The sequence below is a fragment of the Suricata suricatta genome, chromosome 13 (genome assembly GCF_006229205.1).
Source record: "Suricata suricatta isolate VVHF042 chromosome 13, meerkat_22Aug2017_6uvM2_HiC, whole genome shotgun sequence".
NCBI classification, from domain to species: domain Eukaryota; kingdom Metazoa; phylum Chordata; class Mammalia; order Carnivora; family Herpestidae; genus Suricata; species Suricata suricatta.
In genome coordinates, this window is record NC_043712.1 from 47,266,571 (window position 1) to 47,282,609 (window position 16,039).

The 16,039-nt window shown below is 39.2% G+C and overlaps 1 protein-coding gene across 2 annotated transcripts in view; it reads right to left on the reverse strand.

The window, feature by feature from the left end:
• Positions 1–16,039, reverse strand: part of FOCAD (focadhesin) — a 315,637-nt gene that overhangs the window by 116,671 nt on the left and 182,927 nt on the right. For both annotated transcript variants that reach the window (XM_029919606.1, XM_029919607.1), the window contains exons 16-18: positions 10,888–11,022; positions 4,840–4,890; positions 3,796–3,879 (exon numbers count right to left, since the gene is read on the reverse strand). In XM_029919606.1, coding sequence (XP_029775466.1) covers positions 3,796–3,879; positions 4,840–4,890; positions 10,888–11,022 — 270 coding nt within the window. The remainder of the gene's footprint in view (positions 1–3,795; positions 3,880–4,839; positions 4,891–10,887; positions 11,023–16,039) is intronic.

The following is a 16,039-nucleotide window of genomic DNA, read 5'->3' on the forward strand; positions in this document are numbered from 1 at the left end:
CTGCCTAAAATGTGTATCCATTACTGATTGTTTTACCAGAATAACAACTCTCTATATTTTTGTTTGTTTTGTTTTATTGGGTTGTGGGGGGAGGGTCACTAAAGAAGACCAAGGAGAAGAATTAATAGCTCCACAGAACCAAGAAATACAAACTAAAACACAAAAATCATTTCTGTCCATTTCTTAATGTGGGAGTCAATGAGGCCTCCAAGAATCCTCTGAAACTTTTTGACCAGCTTTAGATTTGCATGTTTCAAGTGATCAACAATGATAGTTTTACAAACCAACAAAACCTATGGATTCACTCAACATTCCCAGCTTAGAATATGGCCTCGGGCTTGGTGTATGTCCGATAAATAATTGCAAAACCGATGCAAGTATCAAGTGTCTATCATTAATAATCCCACAGAACTTCCTACTAACAACCTAATGACAAGAAAGCTGAGCTCATGAATTTGATATTCAAATCCCTAACTCACATGTATCTCATTAAACTCCATGGCTCATTGACGTTTTCCATCCTACCTGCGGTGGACTGTTTCATTCAACCCGAACCGATGTCTGCCACTCTCAACACCTTTTGTTCTATCAATCTGTGAGCTTTCCACAAGCTTCACAGTTTAAGTGGATGTATCAATGAACAAGAAATCTTGCTTTAGTACATTTAAAGAAAGGCAATATTGTACTTACCAGAGGAGCTAAATTATATACAAAAGTAGCCGCCAGTTGCTATGGATACAGTATATCTTTTTGTTGTTTATTTTTACTTGAAATTTGCAGCACTCTCATTAAAAAGATTCCTTCACAAGTTTTCACAGAGAGAATGTGGAAGTACTTTCACTGGAAAGGTACAGAGGTAACCTTCCGGTTTCTGAGTAAGCCAAACTGCCTGTGGTATACAGTACTAATCTCTGTCAACAAGGAAGAATCTTAACTTTTACACAGTAGAAGTCCCCACCGGGAAGGGACTCTTCAAACAATTGAAAATATGTTTTTATAGAAGATGAGCCTCGGTTTCACATCACTGCTATCATCTACAGAACAGAGGTGGCGACCTGACTCAGTTGTATCCTTAGCCTTTGGGGGTTTGTTTGAGATATAAACACATTGACCATTTTCTGGACTTTTAGTTCTTAGGTATTCAAACAGCCAATGTGAATATCAGTAATCAGTGAAAGGAAGAAGAACGCATTGTGCAGTCTTGGAAGCAATAATTCTCCATGAGGAGACAGGTCGTCTGTATCAGAAACTGGGGGTCAACGACAGACTCTTTCCAATCGTTTATGTCCCTCATCTTAAACCTAGTTGAGAATACCCACTACAGTGGTATCCCAGGAGGGAGTAGGTAGAAAAAAGGTTGAGAAGCAGGACAGAAAAAGGATACATTTTAGACATTTCCTTCAATTCTAATGGTGAAAACCCAAGCATATGTAGAAACCCCAACTCTAAGTATACCACTGCCCTTTACATTGGAAGGTATTTATGGGTCCCAGGGATCAGAGGCCATTGAATAGTTAGTTAGATTAGGAAAGTATCTAATAGAGGCACCTGAGTGTCTCAATCTGTTAAACATCAGACTCTTGATAACGCCTCAGGTCATGATCACTCAGTCGTGAGACTGAGCCCTATGGTGGGCTCTGTGCTGAGCATGAAGCCTGCTAGGGATTCTCCCTCTCTCCCCCTGCCTCCTCTCTCTCTCTGCCCCTCCCTGCCATGAGCACATGTGCATGCACTCTAAATAAATAAGAAAGTATCTAAAATTTGACTAAGCATAGCCCTTACCTGAGTATAAACTCTAAAAATCATAATCGGAAACCGAATATAATGCTAACATAGGAAAAGATATAAACATCAATAATGCCTAAAGGGGTAGAGACTAAATAGTTAGGAACATGTGGGAGTTATTTAACCAATGCTACTACTCCAAATTTCATGAGGAAGAGCTAAAAGTAAAGGTAATTATGATGCTGTGATCTAAATTAGCAACTGCTTATTAAAATAATAATAATAAAAATTATCTTTCCAGATGCTGTACCCAATTTACTGGTAGGAGTTTGCATATAAAATTTATATGCAGCCTCTTTACATTTACCTTTTTAAAATTTTCTTGTTTTATTTGTTTGTTTCTTTATGTATTTATTTTTAAATATAATTTATGGTCAAGTAAGCTAACATCCAGTGTATATAGTGTGCTCTTGGCTTCGGGGGGTGGGGGGCATAGATTCCCATGATTCATCGCTTACATATAACACCCAGTGCTCATCCCAACAAGTGCCCCCCAGTATTGCTAAGTCACCATAGTACAATATTTTACAGATCAGACAAATTAATAAACATAAATTCCCATGTTTTATAGACAACAAATCTAGAGTTATGTATACATCCACCAGATAAAAGTACACATAGTACATAGTCCATCTTTTTTCATTTTATGAGTCACAGAACACTTTTTCTTAAGTCTTCCCATTTGGGATAGCCACATGACGAGTTGGCCAATCTGTCTTTGTATCATCAACATGAGACACCCTGCCTTAGTTAGGATTTGGTTTTACAAGAGCCTGTCATCAATTGCTCCAATTCAATTCAATAAACCCAAGTTTGCCTTGTTCCTACTGACAACTAACCTCCATATAAACTCAATCCCAAGGAAAAGGTCAACTCATTTTAGTGCATATCAAAACTTCTTGAGCCATTTGACCTAAGGACTGATTCTGAGTAACATTAGACATAACTTCTTCTAACACAATGTCTGCATTATACGCTAGAGGCATTCAGTAACATTTGTATGCATTTGAATTCGCAGTAACATTAAATGTGAGATCCATACACTTAGGTTCTTTTTTTTAAATTTTTTTGTATTATTTATTTTTGAGAGAGAGATTGCGAGTGGGAGAAGAGCAGAGAGAGAGGGAGACACAGAATCGGAAGGAGGCTCCAGGCTCTGAGCTGTCAGCACAGAGCCCGATGTGGGGCTCGAACCGACCTGAGCCAAAGTTGGATTCTTATCCAACTGAGCCACCCAGGCGCCCCCATACACTTAGGTTCTTAACATAACCTAGCAACTTAATCCTGGTTATATTAACTAGATATTAGAAAAGGTTGGATGCTTTTAATCTAAAAATTAAGAAGGACACCTGGCCGGCTTAATCAGTAGAGCATGCAACTCTTGGTCTTGGGATTGTTGAACTCAAGCACCACATTAAGCATAGAGCTTCAAAAAATTTTGTTTAAATATATATATAAATGAAGATAATGTCACACAATGTGTTAACTCTTAAAAGAGTGATCCTTTATTCATCCAATTCCCTGGGACTAAGATATATATCGTTTCACACTGAATTAATTAAAATAGCAGAATTTTTCCACCTGGCATCTCAATTTTTTATCACAAATAGGGATCTTTGGCTGCACAGGCGGCACAACCTTAGTCTATGCAGGCCATGCCTGAATTTGAAGTCCAAGATGGAGCACTAACTGGGCAAAATGGTTCCTATGGTGACACAGATCTTCCGGAGTAAGTCATGGGCACAGGCATGCAGTCATCTACAGAGACTTCATCGGTACCATAGGTCACTTCCATCTGCCTCAAAGAGATTGAAATTCATCATCTGTGGGGTCTAAGTCCTCTACAGTCTTTTATGGATCTGACAAATTAATAAATTCTCATGTTTTATAGACAACATATCTAGAGTTATGCATACATCCATCAGATAAAAATCTTCTAAGAGAGGAAATACAAATAAAGTTAGAAAACCCAGCAGTCAAAAGGTACCACTGAGAAAGCAAAAGGCTTACCTCTTCAGGCAGATGAAGAATGGTGTGCTCTCCCGCACTAAAATGTGACAGAGATTTATAGGCGGCATTTGCTACAACTGATTCCTAGATGGGGCACCAGGAAGACAAACCAAAGAAACAAAATATATTACACAGCATCTCTGGAGGAAGAACCAAATTCCCACACCAACCTCAAAGTGTGATAGTCAGGGGCTTTGGAAATCGTATTCAAGCCTTGCTTTATGACTGAAAGGAGAGAGAAGTTAGCACTTGGTAGAGAGATCAGAAGTGCTGTATTTTCATCTGAATTTGGACATTAAACATAAATTAACTTAACATTCATCAGGTCCCAATGAGGTGGTGTGGTTTACGGGAAGTAGCATATGGATTTACTGATTGGTTGGAATTATGCTCTGATTCCCTAGGTACTAAAAAGATTTAGTCTGATTGGTTGGAATTATGCTCTGATTCCCTAGGTAACAAAAAGTTAGCCCTTGGGAATCTAAGCTCATACACTCGTGAGTCTAGTATACAATTACCAACAGACACCCTCTTCTTTGTACTCCTTGATTGGAAATGACATCTAGAAAATGAACTGGACTTTTTGTTTGTTTGATATGCATGTTGAGGGACAGGCAAAGCAGGAAAGCGAAAGGGCATCAGTCTCTCTTCACAACTGTCAGCTTCACAAGGTTAACAAGTGCATTTATGACAGAAATGTATTAATGGGCACAAACTGAAAAGAATTTCTACGGGCACCTGGGTGGCTCTGTCAGTTAGGTGTCTGATTCTTGGTCTTGGATCAGGTTATGATCTCACAGTTCGTGATTTCGAGTTCCAAGCCAGAAGCCTTGGGATTCTTTCTCTCTGTCTGTCTCTCAAAATAAATAAATTACTTTACAAAAATAGAAAAGAATTTCTAAAACCTAAACTTACTAATATCAGAATTGTTTTAAGATCAAGAAGGCGTCATTTCAAATTAGTAACACTTTTTTATTCAAAGAGTCTTGTTTCACAGTTCTGTCCCACCTAGGTTGCGTTTCACTGACATGCTTGTGATAGTACCTTGTTTTGAGTGTGGGTCCAGAGGAAGCTGAGGACTTGGACTTTAAAATTCTGAAAAAATCAATAAACACCACAATACATTTTTAAGTGGAAGACAAAACTGAGAACAATCTAAAGTAGCAAATAGTGCAAGTTAAACCACTTTCACAAGTATACCACTAGTGACTGACTTAATCTGTATTTATCCCTCATTCATAAAATGAAAATACTCAGAAACATACTCATCATGGAAACAGAAGGACATTTTAAACACAAAGATATGTTAGGATTACTAAATTTAGAAACCTAACCATTTTTTGCTGACCTCTCAAGTCTGACCTAGGAAGAACGTCACTCCCCTCTTTCTGTGTACTCACTAGTAGATGTACACTCCTTAGGGCAGTGACTGACTTTTTCATTTCCAAAGTCTAGACCATAGAGTTCAGTTCTTCAAATGCCAAATATTTAATAAGTAATTGAGCTTAAAAACACACTTACTTGCCAAGACTCAAGGTCTTCATTTCAATTACATCTAACTTTTTGCCCTTATAATTTATAGAAGGTTCTTCTCTACCTCCTTGTCTTTGTATATTCTATTTCTTTGACTTCAATATGAAGCAACACTTTTTTAAAATTCTTCAAGTACCTAGTCTTCCAGCACCAACTAAATAAGGTTTCCTTTAATTCCTCCTAGGATGCTGGTCACTTCCACACCATCCTCTCATAGCCCTTTGATTAAGTGTACTCACCCATCAACTGTTATAATTGGCATGAAAACAGACACTCAGATCAATGGAACAGAATACAGAACCCAGAAGTGGACCCACAAATGTATGGCCAACGAATCTTTGACAAAGCAGAAAAGAATATCCAATGAAATAAAGACAGTCTCTTCAGCAAATGGTGCTGGGAAAACTGGACAGCGACATGCAGAAAAATGAACCTGCACCACTTTCTTGCACCATACACAAAAATAAACTCAAAATGGATGAAAGACCTAAACATGAGAGAGGAAGCCATCAAAATCCTAGAGGCAAAAACCTCTTTGACTACAGCCACAGCAACTTCTTACTCAACACATCTCAGAGGCAAGGGAAACAAAACCATAAATGAGGGTGCCTGGGTGGCTCAGTCAGTTAAGCGTCCAGCTTCAGCTCAGGTCATGATCTCACTGTTAAGTGGGTTCAAGCCCTGTGTCGGGCTCTGTAATGATAGCTAGCTCAGAGCCAGGAGCCTGCCTTCAGATTCTGTATCTCCCTCTCTCTCTCTGACCCTCCCCTGCTCACACTGTCTCTCTGTGTCTCTCAAAAATAAATAAAAAGAACATTAAAAAATTTAAATAAAAACAAAAATGAACTATTGGGACCTCATCAAAATAAAAAGCTTCTGCACAGTGAAGGAAACAATCAGCAAAACTAAAAGGTAACCAACAGAATGAGAGAATATGTTTACAAATGACATATCAGATAAAGGGTTAGTATCTAAATCTATAAATAATTTATCAAACTCAACACCCAAAAAACAAATAATCCAGTGAAGAAATGGGTCAAACACATGAATAAACACTTCTTTAGAGAAGACATCCAATAGCTAACAGACACATGAAAAGATACCCAACATCAATCATCATCAGGGAAATACAAATTAAAAACACAATGAGATACCACCTCACACCTGTCAGAATGATTAACATTAACAACTCAGGCACCAACAGATGTTGGCGAGGATGCAGAGAAAGAGGATCTCTCTTGCACTGCTGGTGGGAATGCAAATTGGTGCAGCCACTCTGGAAAACAGTATGAAGGCTCCTCAAAAAATTAAAAATAGAACTACCCTACAACCCAGCAATTGCAGTACTAGGTATTTCACCAAGAGATATGAGTGTCCTGTTTCAAAGGGGCACAGGCACCCCAGTGTTTATAGAGTGCTATTGACAATAGCCAAAGTATAGAAAAACCCCAAATGTCTATTGACAGATGAATGGATACAGAAGATGTGATATATATGCACAATGGAGTATTACTCGGCAATCAAAAAGAATGGAATCTTGCCATTTACAGCTATGTTGATGGAACTAGAGGGTATCATGCTAAACAAATTAGAGAAAGACAAATATCATATGACTTTACTCCTATGTGGAATTTAAGATACAAAACAGATGAACATGAGGGAAGGGAAGCAAAAATAATATAAAAACAAGGCAGGGGACAAAACATAAGAGACTCAAGTACAGGGAACAAACTGAGGGTTGCTGGAGAGGTTGTGGGTGGGGGGATGGGCTAAATGGGAAAGGGACATTAAGGAAGCCACTTGTTGGGGTGAGCACTGGGTGTTATACGTAGGGGATGAATCACTGGACTCTACTCCTGAAATCATCATTGTAATATATGCTAACAAACTTGGATGTAAATTAAAATTTTTAAGAATGTTATTATAATTATTGTTGCTTATGTCTATTACCTATTTTGTGAACCTTTGAGCTTCTGGAAGGACAGGACTGGGGCACCTTGGTGACCCAGTGGGTTAAGCATCTGACTTTACCTCAGGTCACGATCTCACAGTTTGTGAGTCTGAGCTCCGCATTGGGCTCTCTGCTGCCAACACAGAGCCCACGTCAGATCCTCTGTTTCCCTCTCTCTCTGTCTCTCTCAAAAATAAACAAACATTAAAGAAAAAAAGTAAGGCAAGAACTGACAACATATGTATAACGGGAAAATATAGGCTTTGGACGTAAAAGTTGTAGGTTTAGACACTAGCTTTCCTATAGAAACTACAACATCGTTCAAGTTACTTGTCTGGCATGTAGCAGGTACTCAATAAGCATTTAATGAATGGATGAACCTCTTAAAATCTCAGATAATTCAGCTATAAAATGAAAAATAATACCTTCCTGCAAGACATTATAACAAATTGGTGTAAATTAATGAGAAAGGTGCCGGGAATATAATAAGTACTTAAAAAGTATCTAGAATATGTATTAGTGTCTCTAAAGCCTAGTATAGCTTTAATAAATATATCCTGAGTCAATGATGGATGCATAAGCACTTTGGAAAGCAATTCAGAAAATACGCTAATGGAAACATGGTGTCTATTTTCAACAAGCTTATATTTTAATGGAAAAAAATAATATATGTACAAACACATATATCTGTAGTATAAAATAGAGATAGATGTTCTTAAAGGCACCTGAGTGGCTTAGTCAGTTGAGCTCTTGGCTTTAGCTCGGGTCATGATTTTTCAGTTTGTGAGTTCACGCCCTGCAAAGGGCTCTATGCTGACAGCTTAGAAAGACTGGAACATGCTTGGGATTCTTGTCTCCCTCTCTCTCTGCCCCTCCCCTGCTTACACTGTCTCTCCCTCTCCCTCCCTTCCCCCCCGTCTCAAAATAAACAAACACTTTTTATTTTTATTTATTTATTTAATAGTTTATTGACCTCAACCGCAGCAGTTTCCTACTCGACACATCCCCAAAGGCAAAGGAAATAAAAGCAAAACTGAACTATTGGGACCTCATCAAGATAAAAAAAGCTTCCGCACTGCAAAGGAAACAATCAAGAAAACCAAAAGGCAGCCAATGGAATGGGAATGGGAAAAGATAGTTGCAAATGACATATCAGATAAAGGGCTAGTATCCAAAATCTACAAGGAACTCACCAAACTCCACACCCGAAAAATGAAAAAGCCAGCGAATAAATACTTTTTAACAAAGAAGTGTTCTTAGAACAGTATAAAGAACAGTATAGATAAAGAATCAAGTCTCTAGCAATAGGCTGCTACTTGCACAAAAATTCTCAAAGAACAGGATGAATTAAACCAATTATTTATTGTCTAAAATAGATCCTAAAATTAGAGATTAAAAAAAGCAATTCTGAAAGAGAAAACAATGTGCACAAAGGAAAAGAAACAGAAAAGTTTGGAGGCAGAAAAAAATATTACCAGCGGTTTGATTTTCCTGGAGTGCAGGGGGCAGAAAAGTAGAGAGAGGCCAGATTCTAAAAGATCCGGGGAGGTACTTCCTAGTTAGGTAAAGAGGGGTTGGACTCCATTTTAGGCAAACACAAGACTCTGTGGTGGCTGGGAAGAGCAAGAACCAAAGAAATGCTTTGGGAAAATGATATCCAAACACTAAGCTGTCAACAGAGAACACGTTATGTAAATACACATAGGGAGAGGGGAAAGGAGGGAGGGAGAAAGGAAAGCAGTGGAGGGTGAGATAGGAGGAGATGGGGAAAAAGAGAGGGACAGGGTGAGACAGAGAGAGAGCAAGACAGAGACTGAGACAGATGGACAGAAGTCTCCTTCTGCATGTCTTTACTTCTGCTTCCCAGTGGATATGGTCCACTAAAGGGCCCTCTCTTACCAGGAGAAAACTGATGCATGGAATGGCCTTAAAGAAGTTTATCTGAGTAACAGAGGAACCTCATTAAGATGAGCATGAAGATAAACCAAAACAAGACACCAGTGGAAGAAAATGTAAATCTGAAGAAGAAAACAAAAATCAAGTCCCTTCTCCCAAAAAGAAAATTGACAGCCATTGGTAAGCACAGAGAAGAAACCAACACAAAATCCAGTTCATAAATTAACCTGTAATGAAATTCAAATAACTCCATGTACAAGCAAGACAAGGGTATATAATTGAGTCCTTGAAAAAAGAAAATAAATATACACAACATGTCCTTACTTTGGCTTTTAGTCTTAGCTCCTTATCAGTAGCTCAACAGGCTTTCTGACAAAGTAAATGTATATATCATAATAGTAGCCAGACAAAAAGACCATTGGTGAATTACATACTCTAGAGTCTCAAATTGATTCTTTTTTTTTTAATACCTCAAAACAAAAACTCAAATGTGAGAATAAACTCAAGTAAGTACCTTATATTGGTTCAATCATTCATTAACTATTTACTAAATACATGTTAGGTGCTAGGCACTATGCTAGGACAAATTTGATTTTATTCACTGTGCAGCATTAAGAATGATTAGAAGAAGTACTATCTTATAACCCTGCCTTAGCGCATAATCTAAAGCATTTCAGAGACTATTGTTGGATTCTTATCGGGGAGGTAGTTTATCAAAGTCTGTGAAGGACTTAATCAAACTAAAAGTTCACAAAGACTTCAAGTGAAAATCAATGGCTGCTCTTTAATTGGAAACAGAGAAAAGGTAAGCATGGGTGGGAATATGGCTTCAAAAGTTGAAACATAAATGAATTCGTCACTCATTTCACTCATTTCAAGAAGAGATACTACAGAAAATGTTAAGCAGAAAAGATGAATCTTCTAGCAAAACATCTTCCACCAAGTGTTTTGGGTCACTACAATGACAAGTACTGAGTAGCTCGTAAAATTATTTTCCTCTCCTAAGACAGTGCGATTTTTCCATCATCCTCATTGCAGAGATGTTCACAGGAGATGTGAACTAATGTGTAAAAATCGAATCTTTATGACAAACATAGAAGCAAAACACAAATGACAATATGTCCATACTATGGGAGATCCTGTCCTGTCTCATGAAAGTCCTTGTGACATTTTTTACAACTAAAAACACCAACAAAATGAATTTAAACTTTTGGTCTCAAGAATTCCACGACTTTAGAAATACTGTTTTTAACATACCAACTTTTTAAAATCTTGACTATATTCTCCTAATAAAAACTTGGTATCCTTTAGGTAAATACGCCTTAAAAAAACAGAATTGAGGGGCACCTGGGTAGCTCAGTTGGTTAAGTGACTGACTTCGGTTCAGGTCATGATCTTACAGTTTGTGAGTTTGAGTCCCATGTTGGGCTCTGTGCCAATAGCTCAGAGCCTGGAGCCTGCTTCGGATTCTGTGTCTCCTCCTCTCTCTGTCCCTCCCCCACTTATGAGTTGTCTCTCTCTCTCTCAAAAAAATAAATAAACATTAAGAAAAATACAGAATTGATAGGATGGATGAAGATATTATGCTCTTAGAACAAAATGTGGTAAAGGACTTTTGGCAAAGATTATGAATGTCTTCTTCCAGAAGTTATTATAAAGCCCCTGTCTCTCCAGTGTAGAAACAGATAACTCACTGAGCTCCAAATGCATACCTCATATTCAGCTGTATTAACCGTCAATGAAGGAACCAGAGAAAACAGTTCACTGAGGGTCTTCAAAATAAGAGGTCTCGTGTCACAGCTGAGCTTTGGGGAGAGAGCATTCCACGTAGAACGAATGCAAACAACCTGGGAAGGAAAGAAAAAAGTCAGTGCCCAACAAAATCCCCACTGATAGGAGACCATTAGCAAAGAGGAGTTGCTTTATTATAAGGAAGCTAGAAAAGAACAAGAGCATTCCCAGAAGTTAAGATTTGATAAGGTATCACTCCTCCAAAGAACCTATTTATGCCAATGGAGACAACTGTTGAAGAAGACGCAGCCTGATTCACAAGATGACCTCTTCACTACTTTATTTTGGTTAATCAAGGAAATAAAACTCACACGTGTGCACACGCATAGACACACACACACACACACACACACACACACACACACACACACAAATTAGATTAGCCATATACATTGTTGAAGAGTCACTCCCTGAAACAAAGAAAGGTAAGATGATGTTACAGCATTTTTAAAAGACAGGTATCCACAGTTTTTGTAGTTTTTCAGTCCTGCTGAAAAGTTCGAGATGTTAATATATATAGGTTGGATGCACTCAAATCATCTTGTAAACATTTAAAGGAGTCTGGAGAATAAGTGTATTATTTAAAATAATAATGGGGAGGGGTTGCCTGGGTGGCTCAGTCGGTTGAGTCAGCTCTTGATTTTAGCTTAGGTCATGACCTCCCAGTTTGTGAGTTCAAGCCCCTCAGGTCAGTGCAGAGCCTGTTTGGGAGTCTCCCTCTCTCCTTCACTCTCTCTGCCCCTCCCTTGCTCTCACTCTATCTCTCTCTCTCTCAAATAAACTTTAAAATAATAATTGGAGTTCCTAGCTGGCTCATTCAGTAGAGCAAGCAACTCTTGATCTTAGGGTCATAAGTTCAAGTCCCATGCTGAGCATAGAGCTTATTTTTAAAAATATATATATAAATAGATCCATAGATAGATAGGTAGATAAATTGCTTTAAAACTTTGTTTTCAATGTCTCTTCTGATTTTTAGGAGACTGTTAAATGATACAATAAAACTACAGCTCTGGGATGCCTGGGTGCCTTAGTCAGTTAAATGTCTGACTGTTGATCTCAGCTCTGGTCTTACCTCAGGACTGTGAGCTCAAGCCCTGCAACGGGCTCTGAGCTGGGCATGAAGTCTCTTTACCAAAAAACAAAACAAGACAGAAACACCACAGCTGAACAAAAATGTTATTTTTAACTTGACCCAATTTTCTAAATCAAGTGTTCTTAGTTCATTTTAATATCTGGTGTTCTGGATCTTCAAATGTCTTCTTAAGTTTGGTTCCAAGTACAACAGATGATCTCCTCCCTTACAGATATTTTATTAAAATTTGAAAACTCCGGCAGGAAGCGTGCCAACATGGATCAAGTTTACAAGGATTAATCCTTCTCAAACACTCCCCATCTCTTCTCGTAAGCTTCAATTAACACACACAATTTATCTCCATCTAGAAACATCAATTATTTAGGAAAAAGTACATAAGGCAGTAAGTGAAGAGATGTCAAAGCTAAATGAAGAATATATACTTAAGGACACAGATTAAGGAGAGGTTTAAAGAGGAGACGGCAAAAAGAGTATCTCAGAAGAGCTGGATTTGGTGCTTTTGCTCTTACTTTCTTCTTTCCACGTAACAGCAGAAAAATGGTCTTTGGCTTGGGGTCCACTACAAATGGATCCCATTAACATTTACTGAGGGGCGCCTGGGTGGCTCAGTTGGTTGAGCATCAGTTCATGATCTCAAAGTTCATGAGTTTGAGCCCCTCATTGGGCTCTGTGCTGAGTGTGCAGAGCCTGCTTGAAATTCTCTCTCAGTCCCTCCCCCTGCTTATGTGTGTGTGCATGCTCTCTCTTCTCTCTCTCTCTCTCTCTCTCTCTCTCTCTCTCTCTCTCTCTCTCTCTTAAAAATAAACAAACACTGGGGCGCCTGGGTGGCTCAGTTGGTTAATTGGTTGACTTGAGCTCAGGTCACGATCTCATGGTTCATGAGTTCGAGCCTTGCATCGGACTCTGTGCTGACAGCTCAGAGCCTGGCGCCTGCTGTGGATTCTGTGTCTCCCTCGCTTTCTGACCCTCCCCCGCTCATGGTCTGTTTCTCTCTGTCTCAATAATAAATAAAAAACATAAAAAATTTTTAATAAAAATAAAAAATAAACAAACACTAAAAAACAAACAAAACATTTACTAAGGGCAGTACCACATGCCAGGCATGTCAGCAGGCACATTAACACAAAGTAGCTCTAATATTACAAATCCTCAGTATTTGCAATTAAAAATCCAAACAAACCAATTCTTTAAAAGCTATGAATTCAACATCGAGTATATACCCAGAGAAGTATAAAGTACTAAGAGGAACAATGGAATATAAAACATAAGCTAACATTTCAAAGAACTGAGCACCTATTGAAAAGGAAGAGAAATGTATGCAATTCTAAATTGTCAGGAAACAAAAAATGTACAATTAGAACTTAAACTGCCTTCAATGGAAAAGTTTCAGGAGGAGCCAGGGAGTAGACCTTGGTCTGGGGGTAGGGGTCATCAGAGAGAACATCGAAAACCGGTAAGCCTTGAGATGGGACTTGAGGAAGGAATGGACAGAAACCAGAAAGACACTCCAGGAGGAAGGAGAAAGCACATCACAGGGTCCCTAGGATACCAAAGCAGTTTCAATCAGAATCAAAAAAGACAAGGAATCCTCTAGGTGTTTCTGAGTTGGGGAACAATCAAAATTAAAATGCTAGGGGCGCCTGGGTGGCTCAGTTGCCTGAATGTCGGACTCTTGATTTCGGCTCAGGTCATGATCCCAGGGTCATGGGATCGAGCCCCGTGTAAGGCTCCACACTGAACGGGGAGCCTGCTAAAGATATTCTTTCTGTTTCTCTCTCTTTCTCTCTCCCCCACCCCTCACTCCTCCTTCCCTTTGGAAAAAACTGAAATGCTACTTTTGAAAGATTCTTCTAGCAGTCTCATAGCCAAAGTCAAAGCAGTCACCGAACCCTTCTAATTCCTATTTCTCGCTGGTCCCTATCACATAGAGAGCCTCCGAAATTTTCTGAAAACCTCAAGCTCAGCATACTCCCTAACTGTCTATGCTTTCTCTTCACTTCAAAAGCCTATCCGATTCCAACTGAGGTCGTTTCAAGAACCAGTTCAGACCCCAATTCCGCAATTAAGTTTTCTTACAATTCAAGCCCTCCTTTTATCCCTTTCTTTCCTGCACCTTCTAACTCTTAAAACTCTGTACCACCCAATTTAGCATTTAATTACATACTGTCTAGTTTTATTCACTATTTTCGTGAATGTAAGTTGTCTCCTCAAGTATATATTAAGTTCTTTGAAGACAATGATCGCGTCTTTTGAGTCTCCTGCCCCACTCACCTCGCATGATAATAAGTATATAAGACATGATCAGTACTTATCAACTACTCCTGGTTCCGGAACCTGAGGAATACTAAATTTGAGATGGAGAATAAAAGAATTAAAAGAAATAAAAACTCATGGAGAATGAATTGGGAAGTGACAGGTTTTGCAGCTAAAGACCTAAATGAATAACAAGCAACATTAAAAAAGGAGGGAAAAGCGGAAGAAGCTGCACATTTGTAGGAGATGGGGTGGAGATGAGAAGTTCCATTGAGAGCTGTTTCCTGTGAGTTGATGGAAAGACATCCAGAGAGAAATACCCTGCAAGCAAGAGGAAAGAAAGTACTATAACTCAGATGTGAGGTTGGTCAACAATAGCTTTGCCATTTGAGTTATTTCTCAAATCAAAATACTATGAGGAAGTATGGCCGCATGGACGTTCTGATGCACTTTGCATGCCAGAGAGAAGATGTCTGGCCACCCTTTCCAAGGGTGGTGGGTAGGGAGGAAGGCTATATCCTCCAAGTATTTTCAAGGGTTCACAGAACTTTTGTTTAAAAAATAAAATTCTTCTGCCTAGAAAGTTTGAAAGTGAATGCCTGAGATGGTACTGTACATATGGAAAATATGTCAGAGCCGCAGCCATGAACTGTGGCCTTAAACATAAGCAAGGGACACCTACAGGGAATATTTGTAAATCCGGCTTGCTCTCATACATAATCAGAAACGGGAAAGGTTCTAGTACGAAAGGCTGCTTTCTCTGACCTTCCCAATGCTGGGCAATTCCTGACACCGCATCTCAGAGATCCCCTGGCCCTGAGAGCTCCCTGGATGTAATCTGTTACCACCTTGCTCTGCCCATCTCCTGGAACCCCATGGATCTGATCCACTACCATCTGACTTGTATAATCTGTCAAATTATATCAGATTAGTCAGGCTCCTGGCCCTGGCAGTCACTGGCTTGTTCTGCCTCTACTATTCATTACCCAATGACTTGTCTGTTTTCAAAAAGCAGATGGACTACTGGCTCTAGCAATGTGATAGGCCACACCTGAAATGACTGATTATGGAGGGAATTCTGCTATATACAGCTGGGCTGAAAAAGAAAAAAAGGAGGGGGAAAAGGTGGTGTTCATTATCCAATGCCGGAAACAAGGAGGGAAATAACTACACTGAGGTATTGTAAGAAGGCTGTCAATTTCCATAACCCAATAGTTCGTGTTTCAATGTCCACATGGAGAGAGGAGATACTGCCGTCAGCCCATAGATGGCAGGGAATTGGAACAGAGAACCTCACATAAAACCAGCGCCCTTGTAGGGCTGCACCCCAAGTGTAAGGGCTGGACTGAAAACCACCAAGCTGAGATACTGACAAGAAGAGTGACAGTGAGGTGGGGCACCTGGCTCACTTCAAGGGCTTTCATCTAACACATAATGTTACCAAACGGTTCACACTGAAAAAAATGAAATAAAATACAAGCCTCTAAAAAAGGAATTCATAGCTGGGGAGAGGGAGGGAGGCAAACCATGAGAGACTCTTGAATACTGAGAACAAACTGAGGGTTGTTGGGGGAGGGGGAGAGGAAAAGGGGGGTGATGGGCATGGAGCAGGGCTCTTGTTGGGACGAGCACTGGGTGTGATATGGAAACCAACTTGACAATAAACTATAAAAGGAAAAAAAAGAAAAAAATTAAAAAGGAGTTCAAAAACTATGATGATATGGTCC